Here is a 13,705-nt window from a genome sequence, read left to right as displayed (position 1 = left end):
ATTTTGACTAAACAACGCCATCTATCGGAAGAACAGTGTATCTGTTAGATTAGTTTCTATGGTAACATTTGAGTTCCAACAAGGTGAAGAAAAAAAAAAAAAACTGTCCGGGACTGATAATTTGCTAGCTCTTCTTCAAAATATTATCGTTTTTCCAAGTATTTGTTTCTAAATATATTATCTGCGAAACGTCCGTTTTGTTCCAAACAGTTTTCGTTGGCTATTAGTCATATTAACTTTTCTTTTAGTTGTTACAGTAGAGCTTTGATACATTTTAAGTATGGCAATTCCTGGCTATGATAATAAAGGAGCTCTGCAGCAGGTGAATCAGTTTTGGTCGATGTTAGATGACATGTCTCAGAATGATCCGGAGGCCTACAGGACCTTCATCGAACGCCACTTACGGGAGGGAGAGCAGTTTCACTCCCCGCCGGAGCCGCACGCCTGCATCCGCACTTATGTACTGGTAAACCACCATTAACCTTTAACGAAACTCTGCTTTGTCTGATTTTATAGATCTTGTCAAACAAATATACCACTGCAGTTATATGAGAGCAGTTTAGAGGCCTTATCATTTGATTTGATTGATGGTGTAAACATGCATACATGGTATTACCATGTTTTTGGACGTTACTGTCAATAAAGAAGTTGTAACTTTATTTAATTTCATCAAACGCTATGAATGTGATAATAATTTAGTATGGCATTTGCATCTGATACCTTTATTGAATCATGGTGCCACTGTAAAAGTTAAAAATGGATGGCATGTAACTTTACAAATAATCATTAAATTATGAAGTGAAATGAGAAAGAATTTATGTCTGATTACTTTTCAGGGACCAAAGGAGGATGTATTGTACATTAACATTTGCGGTTGGAAACGCATACCAGCGTCCACTTCTTACAGTGATCCTGTTCCTGTGTTTGGAGGACAAATGGAGAAAGTAACAGAGGAGAAAGGTACAAAAACTCCATCTCATTGCTGCTTTCAAAAGATTTTCTTTAACCAAAAGACTCACTTTTAGGTGGCATTTGTTCCGTTTTGCATCGGTTCGTAGTCTTGTATTCCAAGTAACTTGCTTGTTAACCTACTTTATTTTGTCCTTGATTAACTTCCTATCTCCTTAGACTGGATTCTTAAACACCTTTTTATCTTGAGAGAGTCTGATTTCCTTTGTGTTTTGCAGAGCGATACAGTGTTGTTGATGTGGCCTTCAACCCTGAGATTCTGGAAACGACAGAGAAAGAGAAACATGAGAAAGAGCAGCTCCATCTGCTTGCTGTGAACTTCATCCAACAACAGCACAATCTGAGTCTGTCCCAACGCTACAAACTCACCAAAGACAAAATCAAAGGCAGCATTCAGGATATGAAGCAGCGTCTCATGTCACCACATACATCCGAATCCAATAACCCACAATCTGAACCAGGTTAAATGCACATGCTTTAGAAATGTTTGAGCTTCATCTTACAGGTTTTAAGAGCTACAGAGGTTAACTAACTAATTGTATAGAACCTCATTATGAACATGCTGGAATGCAAATTATGTGATTTTGCAATATTAAAGAGTTAATTCTGTCACTGATTACTCACCCTCATGTCATTCCAAACTCTCTTCAGAACAGAAATGAAGATCTTTTTAATGAAATCTGAGAGCTTTCTGTCCCGCCATTGACAGCGAACGCATCTACCACTTTCGGGCCCCAGAAAGGTAGTAAAAGACATCATAAAAGTAATTCATGTGACCCAAGTGGTTTAACCCTATAATTTTATGAAGCGATGCGAGTGCTTTGTTTGTGCAGAAAAACATAATTTACCAGTTTATTTACTAAAACATTAGTTCATACAACAGCATCTGTTCTTGTATGCGCAACAACCATTCACAAAAGATGCTCTCGTGAATGTGCGTGGGAGATTAATATTTTGTAAATAAAGTGGTAAATTAAGTGTTTTGTGCAAACAAAGCACTTGTGTCGCTTCATAAAATTGAGGTTAAACCACTCGGGTCACATGGATTACTTTTATGTTGTCTTAAGAAGATGAACTAGAGTCTTAAGGGTTTGAAATGACATGAGGGTGAGTAATTAATAACAGAATTTTCATTTTTAAGTGAATTAACCCTTTAAGTGATTCTACCGCTTTTTTATAGCCCCATCACTCCTGCAGCAGATCTCCTCACTGCGAATCGCTGAGAGTAATGAGGATTCATCCATCCAACTGAGCATGGAGCGGGAGGAAAAACCAGCCCGATCAGGTCTCATTGAGGTGATCTCCAGCACAGAATCAGACCAGTCTCAGCCACAACAACCCCGGCATCATCTCACAGTCTGTCCTGACAGCAGCGGCTCAACTAGGAGCCTGAAGCTGAGTGTTGAGCTTCCTGGAGTGAGATCTGTGTCACAGTGCCAGCTCAGCATCTCTCAGGTCAGTAGTCCCGGTATGGCAGCTGTGTGGGGTCAAGTTTATTTTTATCTTATATAATGTTTCATTATCAGTTTTTCTGTTATTCTGTTGGGACTAAATTAAATTTCCCATAGTTCTGATTTAACCTTTCTACAGCCCTAATATTGTACATATTTTTATAGGTTTTTATTCATGATGTTGACTCAATAAAGGGTTGGTTTTTATTCTTTAGGATGATATTCTCCTGGAAGTTGAGGACATTTATTATCTCCATCTTCCATTTCCTGAGTTGGTCAAAGAGGAGACATGCATTGCAACGTTTAGTAAGAAGAAACAGACTTTAAATGTTTTAGTGACTGTGTTATGAAAACTTTTCACTCTTATTAATCAATAAACCGAGGATATAAACACCTTCCGAATCATTTTCTGAGAAATATATTGTTGTATTATTATTTGTTGTCCCAATTTCAGGCCCATCTCAAGAGGCATATTCTATTCAGACAGAACCATCTATTCTTAAATGTATAAGAACCTTAAAAGACAATAATTATTTTGTTATTACAGTTACCTGATTGTTTGATGATTAAATAAATAAATAGAACACTAAAATGAGTGGTTTTATAAGTATATTTTTAAATATATTTTATTTTTTTTAAAAAGTGAATTTAGGCATCACAACATTAGAAAGTATAGTATGAAAATTGGAAGCTCATTTTGAGATTTGCTGAAGATTACATTTAACTGTTATTCAATTATTTAACTTTAAGTGAATGTTACATGACTGCAAATGTAATTGAAATGTTTAAGTATGGAAAATGAGCATAAACAATTAAATGCCCAATACCAAGAAAGAGAAAAAAAAAAAAAAACTCTAATATTGGCAGATAACCAATGATATATTGTGCATCGCCGTGATTTTAGATAATTGCATATACAATAAGCCTTCACCAGTGCACAGAATGTCTTTAATAAAAGGGTGGACAAGTGTCAACTGCATTTGCATTTACAACACAAACACTATGAACAGACATGCAAACTTGATAGGAAAAGTACAATCATTTTCAAAGGGAATACTTCAATATGTTCAAATGTTACAAATTTTTTACAAACAAAGTGGTCCCTGCTTTTACCACCCTTTATTTTTGAAGGATAGTCAAGAAAGGTTGACATACATTACTGTAAGTGAAAAATATATTACAGAGAATGTGTGCATATGTTAATATGATATGTTCTCTTGAAATGGCATTTTTCTGGCAGGACAATACATGCACACAATGTGTGATGTCCTTGTCACAGTTTGGCAACTAACGCGACATATTTGTCACTGCACAAGACAAAAACTCAGTAAATAATCTTTTCTTGCTAACTTATCACAATGGCATTGCTGAAACACTAGTTTATTGGAAAACAAAATGTACCATAACTTTAATACACTTTAAATCAGTATTTACTTGTAAACTGTTTTTTAATAATATTACAATTTCATTTTTCTTTCAGTCTTCAAAATGCATATACTCTATTTTACAAACACTTTCCTGATGTAATGACATAGTGAACAGGTGAGATTCACAGTTAGCACAGGGTTGCTGGGATGATGAGGTATATGTGGGGTCAAACATACATTCTGAACGGATCGGAACCCTCATGTTCTATCTCCCCTCTCCACGATCCTCTTCCACCCATGCAACGATTTTCCCTTCCCAGCCAGGTATAACAGCATCGTCCTGAAACACCTGAAAGACGGCATTCGGTGTTACTTCTCAAATACTCAAAACACATTTAGAGAAAGACACTGAGCATTCACTAATTCAGAACATGGGGTGTGATGTTCACCTCTTCCTTCACCGTTCCAAACTCTGGATCCAGCGATTTGAAGTGATATCGGAAACAGCCATGTCTATCCACAGCTGCCTTGAAGTCCTGTAGCGTGACCTCCCCCAGCCTACCAAAAAATAGTTTATATTTAGATCACGAGACTACTATATGACGATGATATGATGTCACTCTTGCAGTCACCTCTTAGGGATGTTGACTAGGAAGGGCGTGAGAGAGCGATCTGTGTAGTAGAGTACTTTGGTTGAGGCAGCCGCACTAAGAACAGGGCTACTGTGAGAATGAGCCATCTCTGGAAAAAAGAAAACATGTATAGCCTGTATTCTTTTTTTCTAGTTACGCTTTTGCTCTAAAATATTTCAATTGTTAGATATTGATCTTGTATAGGTTAAAACTTGCATGTTAAATTTGTGAGCAGACCGTTCTTTTGAGTTGGTTCTTTTCAATGAATCGTTTCACAGATAGATCTAAATAAATAGGTTGGAATTTGAATGATTTTTACGTCAATCACAAATGACTTGGAAGCTTATAAAAAATGCATTCATTGGTCAAAAAAGTGGCAACCCTGCATGAATTTCTTGCTGAATAGCATTGAAGTGACCTACTTGAGCTTGATGGCCATGATTCTCGGTCCGTGTGATTGGCTTTTCGTCCAGGAGACCTGGTTGAACCCTGTGGTGGTGCAACAAATCGTTTTAAAGTCGGCATGAAATGAAAATTCACTGTCTACTTTCTAAATGCCTGTTATAGATCTTACTGTGAACTTTTCATTTGTGCATGTTTCATTTGTTATATTTTAACCTCATAATGTTAAATCAAAACATCATAACCGGTAGATATGGGCACTTTCGAAACGCATGGTTCGTGAAGCTTCAAAACCCGTATTAAACTGCCAAAGTCACGGATTTCAAGTAAATGTTTCAGAATTTCAATGGTTCGCTGCTAGGCTGTGATCTCTGTGAACCCATTAACCAGTGTTTATACGGTTTACCTGATATTGAATCAACTTCATAAATTTGTAGACATTTTTAATGACGCATTTGTCATAGCTAATAAAAAGGAAGAGATGTGGTTAATAGTCTCTTATTGGCCTAATTAGCCAAGCTCTCCATTAAATAAACTAAATAACATTATACAGACAGATGATTTGCTAAACTCAAGAAAACTCAGCATAAAAACACCTTTTACAAACCAATTGCTGAGTTTTCGTTGCATTTACACCATTCTTACCATCAACATCTGGAATTCAAGCACTTCGAATCATTTTGCTGTTCAGTTGATTCAAAGTATCCAAAAGCTTTGTTTCTCACATAAATACTAACTAGACCTTTTGGAGAAAACGGCAGACTTCTCTCTGGTGATGTATGCAGGACTTCTCCAATCATTTGGTCTACTTAAACTCCGCCCCTGCATCTAGGGGTGAATTCAGGTTGATCGGGACACTTTTTGCCATTGAGACGACTAGGGAAAAGTGTCCCAAATTAACATGAATTCACCCTACATCTCAAAACCCAATCAACAACCGATACATTGAACCAAATCCCTGCCCTACTTCTCCCCACATTTCCTATTATCCAGAATATTGGATACAGTTAATGGTTGACCTTGCCTTTCTCTCCTGCCTTTTCTTGAATTCTGTGGTGTGAAGGCGGTCCACCAGACTGGCCACCCCCTGCTCCAGCGTGTCCAGCATATGATGCTGTGGGTCATGACCGCTGAAACTGTCCCTCAGGCTGCGCAGAGCATCTCGCACCAGATGTAGCTCGTCCCCCTGATGCACACATTCAGCCAGAACCAAAGACCACAAAATACACACATTTAGTAGAAATTACGCGAATACTTTTCTTAAGTGAAGAATGACATGACTCACCAATCTGTGCTGGAAAACAGTGGACGATGTGTCCATCATGTGACTGTAGCCATTATTCTCACAGCCTGACAACTGGAGCAAACAATTTTGTATTAATGGAGAGCATCACACATTTGCGTAAAAGTCATATTATAGTTTATATTAAAGCTGTTTTTATTTATATGCTATTTGTATCTGCATCTTATGGGAATATCTGTGTGATACAAAGCTAAAACAATTTGGAAGTAAATGTCCGTCTGAGATTATTGTGTGCTATGGCTCCCTCTAGTGTAATAAATGAGAGCTACAGAGAGTTTAAACAATATCATAATATAAATGTTAAAGGGATAGTTCACCCAAAAATGAAAATTTTGTCAGCATGTACACACACTGAAGTTGTTCCAAACCTGTATGAGTTTCTTTCTTATGTTGGACACAAAATATATTTAGAAGAATGTCAGTAACCCGACAGCTGACGGTAGCCATTGACTTCCATATAGTAGGTAAAAAAATACTATAGAAGTCAATGGCTACCTCAACTGTCTGGTTACCAACATTCTTCTAAATATCTTATTTTGTGTTCAAAACAACTATCCCTTTAATAGGACATACAATTACTGCAGAAATGGGTCCATTTTGCCATGGTAGTTTTAGTTACCCTATGATAGCTTTCACTGATCCTGTGCAGGGCATCGTCCAGTTTTGCTTGCTGCTGCTGAAGAAGTCTGTCTTTCTGCCCAATTTCTTTCTACAAAGATAAGTGCATGTGACAAATGGGATTTTTATGGATTTACTATCCAGACCGTTCAATGACGACAGGAGCGTCTACACCACCCCCCCCCCCTCCCCCTCCCCCTCCCCCTCCAAAAGAAGAACCAACACAGCCCTATACAATTAATTAAAACACTAAAGATGATTAAAGAACACTAGAAAGGATTCAAGTATATTGGTAGGATGAATTTGCCTACTTTGTATTCACTCAGCAATCTGTTCCGTTCGCTCAACTTTCTTTCCAGTTCCACCTAAAGAACAAAATAAAGCAAAAGTTTGCAAATAAACCTTTATATATCTGATACAAGGAAGAACATAATGCAATTACAATTATTATTTATTTATTTTTTTTTATTAGTGTTGTTGTCAGACTCACATTATGTCCCTCCAGTTCCTCTCTGGTCATGCTGGATCTGAGGAGCTCCTGTTTGAGCTGCAGAACTGAGTCCTCCTGCACAGACATTCTCTGCTGCAAGGCATCCTGGGTAAACAGATGGACACAGAAGCAACCCCTAATTATACCAAATGGCAACAAATCTATTGTACAGTGCAAAAGATAATGTTAAAATTAAAGAATTGAATAATTATTCATACTTCTGCAATTTATAATATTAGAAATTAACACACAATTTGTTATTATATATTGTATTTTATATTAACTGTACACGTTCTACACTTAATTTCACCTGGTCTCACCTTAATAGCCTGCAGATTACGTGCCTCCTGCTTGTATCTTAAAAGTTCTCTCTGAAAAACACATTAAAACCCTCATTCAATATACAAATTGTAGTATATTCAGCTTATATATACAGTATACTGCACATCAGCCAGTGTTTCTTTTCAGCAATTTAAGTTACCTTCAGATCTAAAGACTCCTCCATACTCTGGTCCAGGCGACTGCGGATTAAAATCTTCAATGGCAGAATAAAAAGGATATGTCATTACCATAATAGACTGTATATGAGACATGCACAAAAGCATAATTAAGTGTTACCAGCTGCTGCTCTGAGCTGGTACTTTCTCCAAAGCTCAGAGTAGATGTCTGCTCGTCCTCAGGTAGTGACCCATGCAGCAGTAAGGCCTGAATGAAGACATGTGAGCATGAGGTTTCTAAAGCACTGAGGTAATGTGAGTAAAACTAGTCATGCTATTTCACCAACAGTGTTCCTAACAACAGTCATCACGTGATCAACCTTGGATGCTGTTTATTGATAAGACTAGCAGCTTCTCAATTAAAGCTGTATTTCTCTCGTATAACTCTTGCATTAGAGAATTAAAGATGCCTTCTACAGTAATGCTGATACCCGGCAAATAAAAAGAGGCTTTGAAATGCTGGATTGATGAGCTTGAAATGCTTGGTCATTGGTTCTGTTTAGAAGAGTGACATTAATCATGATGGATTAGGAAAGTCTGCCAATCTGTACAAAGTAATAATCTTAATCCGACTGAACGAACTGCTTTACTTTTACAAGCACTAATTCTTTGCTTAAAATGTAGTAGTGAAGGTATTACACATGGGTGTTTCCAAAATGTTGACCCTGTGGACTCACTAATTAACTGTAGCATTCTGTCATTTTTAATCATTTTTAATCATTTTTTCATATTATATATTTTTTATTTGTGAAAGATGTCATGATCCTTTCCACCACATCTCAAATGATATTGGTGGAAATACAGTTTTTAAATATTTTGCAAAAAAATGGCTGACTTTGTCTTGCTAAAGCTATGGCATTTTATGTATCCTAAATTCACAAGCATCCTAATATTTTCACATGATATACACCAATCAAAAGTTTGGGGTCTGTAAGATTTTTGAAAAAAGTCACTTTTGCTTACCTGCATTTATTTTTAAAAAATACAGTAATATTGTAGTGTTATGACAATTTAAGAAACTGCTTTTTTTTTTTTTATTCCTGTGATGGCAAAGGTGAATTTTCAGCATCGTTACATAGTCTTCAGTCACATGATCCTTCGGAAATCATTCTATTTATCAATTTGAATGCATCCTTGCTGAATAAATTGATTAAATACTTACTTTTGAAAGGTATTATTATCTTTTTGCAAAATTTGACATAAAAGATGTTGAAGAAACAACCATTTATAAATGTGTATGAATAATAACTCGCCTGAAGCCTTGACACCATTTTCCTGGTCTCCTGCATCTCCTTCTCCAGCTGTTCCTGTTGGGCACATAGCTGTTCCTCCCATGTGCTGCTTTCCTCTTTCCCAGCATGCTCTGGGCCAGGAGACGGCTCGGTGGCTGAGGATTTCACTACATCATCTTCAAAAGAAACAAACAACAAAATATAAGAAAAGTATAGAAAAATATGTTGTGTAGGACCAAGCAGGGGATACATCCTACCTAGGCTTTGTGGTTGCTCCGTATGGTTCCCCAATAGCTCTCCCGAATCTTCAGATTTGGCAATAATATACTCCTCCTTAGGTGTGTGTGCTGGACTGGATGAACTGAGGCTGGGGAGATGTTGCAAAGAATCAGTGAGCAAGATAACCATGTATTTGTATGGTCCTAATTTTCAGTCATATGTAACCAGCTGGAGTAATTTGATGACAATGAAAGCCTTTTGTGTACATAAGGTCTAATGTGTTCACTTTAATTACATAACTGAGCTAAAAATCTAGGGAAATTCCTGTTACAATAGACGTTATCTTTCTAACCCAGGTTTTCCGTTTCAAACCACACTAATACAAAGTTCCCGAGCATTCCTAAGTCATTCATCCGTTTTTAGTAAAGATGAAATGAGAGACTCTATTTCAAACACCCCTATAGCTGTTCCTCTGGCACGGGAATATGATATCGAAATTGAGATCTCTCTAACAAAGAAATAAAGACAGAATGAAGTCTGTCGCACTGAATAAAAGACAAAGCAGCTCTCCCAGTTGATTAGCATCATCATTTTGATAAGGACTATTAGTCAGGATTACATCTTGATTAAGCTTTTGAGAATGATTACATAAAGCGTTGTGTACACATGCATGAAATTACAGCAGAATGCTTCTCTGAGAGGTGTCATATTACTGAATGTTGATTATATTTACAAAGAGGAACATGCCACTCCAGATACAAAACATAATCTGATCGGCTCATCTAAGACCATTTATATTTCACTGTACATTATTTACTCTAATGCATTATGAACAATAGGGTTGTTTTGTTTATTTGCAACAGACGCTATTTAATGGACATGTTTCATAACCAATTTTATATCTATTTCCTTCCAAGCTGTAGGGGTAAAAAAAAAAAGTGATTATACGCCAGTAGGGAAGTGACAAGCTACTGCCTTTGTGGAGAAAAATATTATATTATTCACTCAACTGAATCATTCAAAACATTGATTCATTAAGGAACAAAACGGCTAAATATCTTTACGGGTGAGTCATTGAATCATTTACTCAACTGATTCGTTTAAAACACTGTTTCGTTTAGGAACTAAACTGCCGAATATCTTTATGAGTGTATCATTGAATCATTCACTCAACCTCTTCATTTACCGATTTTTTCAGTAAGGCCAGTATTGTGTGTTTTGCTACGAGACATTGTTACTTCATTTGGAACTATTTTCATTGGCGGTGCAAACATAGACAAATCAATAGGCAATACTGTATTTAAAATGTAAGTTATATTTATTGAACTGACATAAAAGCAATATCATGTGCTGTTAGTCCGATTCTCGATATCAGCGCTTGATTAGCAGTAGTGTTTAGGTGCGGTTACATTAGCTTACAAAGAATTGGTAACACTATTTTAAAGTGACGTAGTTACAGGTTACTACATGTCCTTACCATAGTAATAACAGTAAATTAAGCATAATTATAAGTAACTAACCCGCCTAAACCAAACCCTAACCGTAACTCTAGTAAGTACATGTCATTAATGTCATCATTGTAATGTACAATGTAACTACGTCATCTTAAAATAAAGTGTAACCAGAATTACTCACCACTCGAAGTTCCTGATCGGGTGGTTTCCTATTGAAATGACTGGATTTAGCTATTGAAAATTGTATGAACAAAGTTAAATGTGTCAGCACTTAAGGGTTGTTTTTCTGTTCCACTGAGTTGCTTTTTAATAGTTTTTCTATGTTAACATGCACCAGACTGACGTGTTTAACTGTTGTGCTCACATCTTATGTCTTTTGCATTTTTCACACAACACGCTGTTCTAATAACACGGCGCTCAACTCCAGACCGTGCGTTTTTTTCAAATCAAAAACGCATTCTGTATGAATAGCGTCTTAGCCATGCTGATATGAACTTGCTTGTGTGATATTGCTTAAATAACTGCTACTATACAATAAATCACACATTCCATATTCTGTCTTTTCAAGGCTGGTCCAGACAGACCAAGTAGCCTGTTGCATAACAGATTTATGAGTCTAACATAATGAAACATTTGCATGCGAGGACAAATATTCTCCCTAGTCATTTGCTCCACTTTTATGACCTCTTTATTGTGTATCAAAATCCCATAACTGTCAACACATTTATGGACCAAATAGTGGATTCATTTACCTGAGCATTTACCAAGCACACAGATGGCACTCACAATATTGAAGCCCGTGATTCCCGGTTGCTAGGTGATTTCACAATAGCAGGCAACACCCACACATCAATCTCTTATGTTCACAATTGACATACATTCAGAGTGAGAAAACAGTGATGTGCCAGCCACTTTCACTCATTATTAAACCTCAGCATATACAGTACACAATATCACAGTATTGCTGTCCAACTTAGACAATAAGCAGTATGGCTCTTATATCCTGGGATATCCGAAATGGAATGGAAGATGGAAACAGGAAGGAAATAATTATAGAGGGAGCTGTAGAATTTCATTCATACCATTTCATTTGTTTGGCTCCCATGATGCTATTTGCCCTTCTAACCTCCCATTCTGATCCAGCCCATCCCCTGGGGTTCGAGGAAGCATCAGTGTGTCATCAACATAGCAGACGGCACAGCGCCGGTCCAAAGGGTGTGCACATCAGAAACCGCACCACACAAATCCCAGTATCCACGTAGCTACCAGTCTAGTCTGTTGGAGATGATGATAAAGAACAGATCCCAGACCATGCAAATGTCCCGGTCCGTGCGTACCCTACCTACCTGCTTGTCTGGCAGGTCTTCCTTTGGACATCCTTAACACTCGTGCTGTAAACCCAGGTTAAATGACCTTTTGGCTATTCCCATAGATTCAGCATTGAAAATCCCAATCAGAGGCAGCATGTGTTTCTATGATAAGCATGAGGTAATCCTGTTTATCAGTTCTGAGCCATAACAGTGGAGAAAAAGGCTTTTGAATGGGCTGCAGTCCCCCTTCTTGAATGTCCACGTTGTCTTCTGCGACTTGTACGACTCCTGTTTCTCATTCTCCCTGTTTTTGTGCCTCTCTCGAGGCAGTTCTGAGGGATTTTTCCTCTGCCTTTCTGTTTCTCTTCGCTCCTTGTCTTCCCCCTCCCTTGTTCCTTTTTTAGGAGTCAGACATGGTTCAGCCCGGCTCTGTTTACCCTCCCCTCCTCCATCTTCACCCCTCCCTTTCAGCGGTGGGCTCCAGAATGGAGGGGGGTTGGTGGGTGTGGACAGGATGAAAAAATGGTTGTGTCTGTGTGAGGATGACACGCTTTAAATAACCAGCTCCGTTAAACTAAAAGCATGTAGGTTCTGATAAGTGTTTGATTTCACTGTGTGAATTACACACAATCTTATATTGTCGTATTATGTCGAAATGAGAGAGCGAATTTGTGTGTGTGCATGCGTGAGAGAGAGGGAGAGCGAGGGAGAAAGAGGACTTTGAGTAAGACCACGTCAGCTTAAAATCAGAGAAAAGCATACTGTTCAACAACTCTGTCTCCATTGATGAAATCATTGAAATCAAGCCAGACTTTTATAAATAATAAACCTATTTTATTTTTCTGACATTCTGAAAGGGAATGGCCATATTTTTGCAAAAACGTATACCGCAGATCAGCCTTCTTTCTTTTTTTGTGGAATTTTATTGACAATATGTTATGACACTAGTTAGCTGTTTTGGTTTGTTTTTTATTTGTGTTACATTTTTATTAGTGATCAGTGGAGAATGTGTTAATAGAGCTGTCAATGATATTCGGGAACACTGACAAAGAAATTGGTGCATTTACTTTGAAGCAATGTTCACTCAGAAATTCGCAAATAATTACAAAGAAACAGCAATTAACACACTGAATTTAACATCCAATTTTAAAGTGAAAAACTGAAATGGTATTTAAAACATAATAATTTTCCAATTATCTTTGTTTTATTTTTACATTATACATTACTTAAACAAAAATAATGGTCCATGGATATGTTATGCATGAACAACCCATATCCCATAATGGCTACATTCCCAATTTGTGCAGAGCAGGGTGATATTGGCAGTGGATTTGGAATGGAATTAGAAAAACCTCAGTATTACTGGAAGAGATTACTCAGACAGTCAAGGACAGCGTTGGGAAAGCTACAATGTATCTAAATGAAGCTTAGTAAAGCTACAAGCTACTTATAATTCAAAGAAGTTAAGCCAAAGTCAAACTGCAATTGTGAGTCAAAATATACAAGTACACCATTTTGTTCATTGTCTGACTATTTACATTTGAATTTCCTCCATCTTGCCAATACATTCAGATAAAGGTGTACATGAATATGATACATGTAAATATAATATAAAACCAAGTTGAACATGCAGTGTTGTGGCGTTGATCATTTGAGGGGACAGCCATTTGTTTTGTTACGATGTACCGATGTACGCTCAACAGCTGTACGAATTCGCTCACTCGTTTTCATTCACTCCTTTGAGTGAACTGTATAGTGGAC

At 37.3% G+C, this 13,705-nt stretch overlaps 2 protein-coding genes across 3 annotated transcripts; one reads left to right on the top strand and one right to left on the bottom strand.

Annotated features, from left to right (window-relative positions):
- The first annotated feature begins 98 nt into the window (after positions 1–98).
- On the top strand, positions 99–2,983 carry pih1d2 (PIH1 domain containing 2). Of its 2 annotated transcripts, XM_079885253.1 has the most exons (6): positions 99–158; positions 309–466; positions 837–960; positions 1,188–1,430; positions 2,150–2,424; positions 2,636–2,983. In XM_079885253.1, exons 2-6 carry the CDS (start codon positions 341–343, stop codon positions 2,768–2,770), a joined length of 903 nt encoding a protein of 300 aa, XP_079741379.1. In that variant the 5' UTR covers positions 99–158; positions 309–340; the 3' UTR covers positions 2,771–2,983. The 2 variants fall into 2 exon arrangements, with proteins under 2 accessions (XP_079741379.1, XP_079741378.1); XM_079885252.1 differs by lacking the exon at positions 99–158 and having other exon boundaries at positions 237–466.
- Positions 2,984–3,341: 358 nt separating this feature from the next.
- dixdc1a (DIX domain containing 1a) lies at positions 3,342–12,332 on the bottom strand. The gene is made up of 15 exons (XM_079884972.1): positions 11,717–12,332; positions 9,219–9,328; positions 8,983–9,137; positions 7,851–7,937; positions 7,714–7,767; positions 7,553–7,603; positions 7,233–7,337; positions 7,054–7,107; positions 6,744–6,833; positions 6,107–6,178; positions 5,846–6,007; positions 4,842–4,908; positions 4,420–4,528; positions 4,237–4,345; positions 3,342–4,136 (listed from the first exon to the last, which is right to left on the bottom strand). The coding sequence occupies exons 1-15, from the start codon at positions 11,737–11,739 to the stop codon at positions 4,053–4,055; spliced, it is 1,332 nt and encodes a 443-aa protein (XP_079741098.1). The 5' UTR covers positions 11,740–12,332; the 3' UTR covers positions 3,342–4,052.
- Positions 12,333–13,705: the final 1,373 nt, after the last annotated feature.

This window comes from Squalius cephalus, assembly GCF_949319135.1.
Source record: "Squalius cephalus genome assembly, chromosome: 11".
Lineage (NCBI taxonomy): Eukaryota > Metazoa > Chordata > Actinopteri > Cypriniformes > Leuciscidae > Squalius > Squalius cephalus.
Note: the sequence above shows the minus strand (reverse complement) of the source record. Positions and strands in the feature narration are given on the sequence as shown.

Bases quoted from the DNA above. Each gene is read 5' to 3' on its own strand.
- pih1d2 (XM_079885252.1), top strand. From the start codon at position 281: ATGGCAATTCCTGGCTATGATAATAAAGGAGCTCTGCAGCAGGTGAAT. The intron at 1,431-2,149 runs GTTAAATGCACA...GCTTTTTTATAG, and splicing joins TAACCCACAATCTGAACCAG to CCCCATCACTCCTGCAGCAG. The intron at 2,425-2,635 runs GTCAGTAGTCCC...TTTATTCTTTAG, and splicing joins GCCAGCTCAGCATCTCTCAG to GATGATATTCTCCTGGAAGT.
- dixdc1a (XM_079884972.1), bottom strand. From the start codon at position 11,739: ATGGGAGCCAAACAAATGAAATG. The intron at 7,604-7,713 runs GTAACTTAAATT...TGTGTTTTTCAG, and splicing joins AGGAGTCTTTAGATCTGAAG to AGAGAACTTTTAAGATACAA. The intron at 6,008-6,106 runs GTGAGTCATGTC...TGTGTGCATCAG, and splicing joins CTGTTTTCCAGCACAGATTG to GGGGACGAGCTACATCTGGT.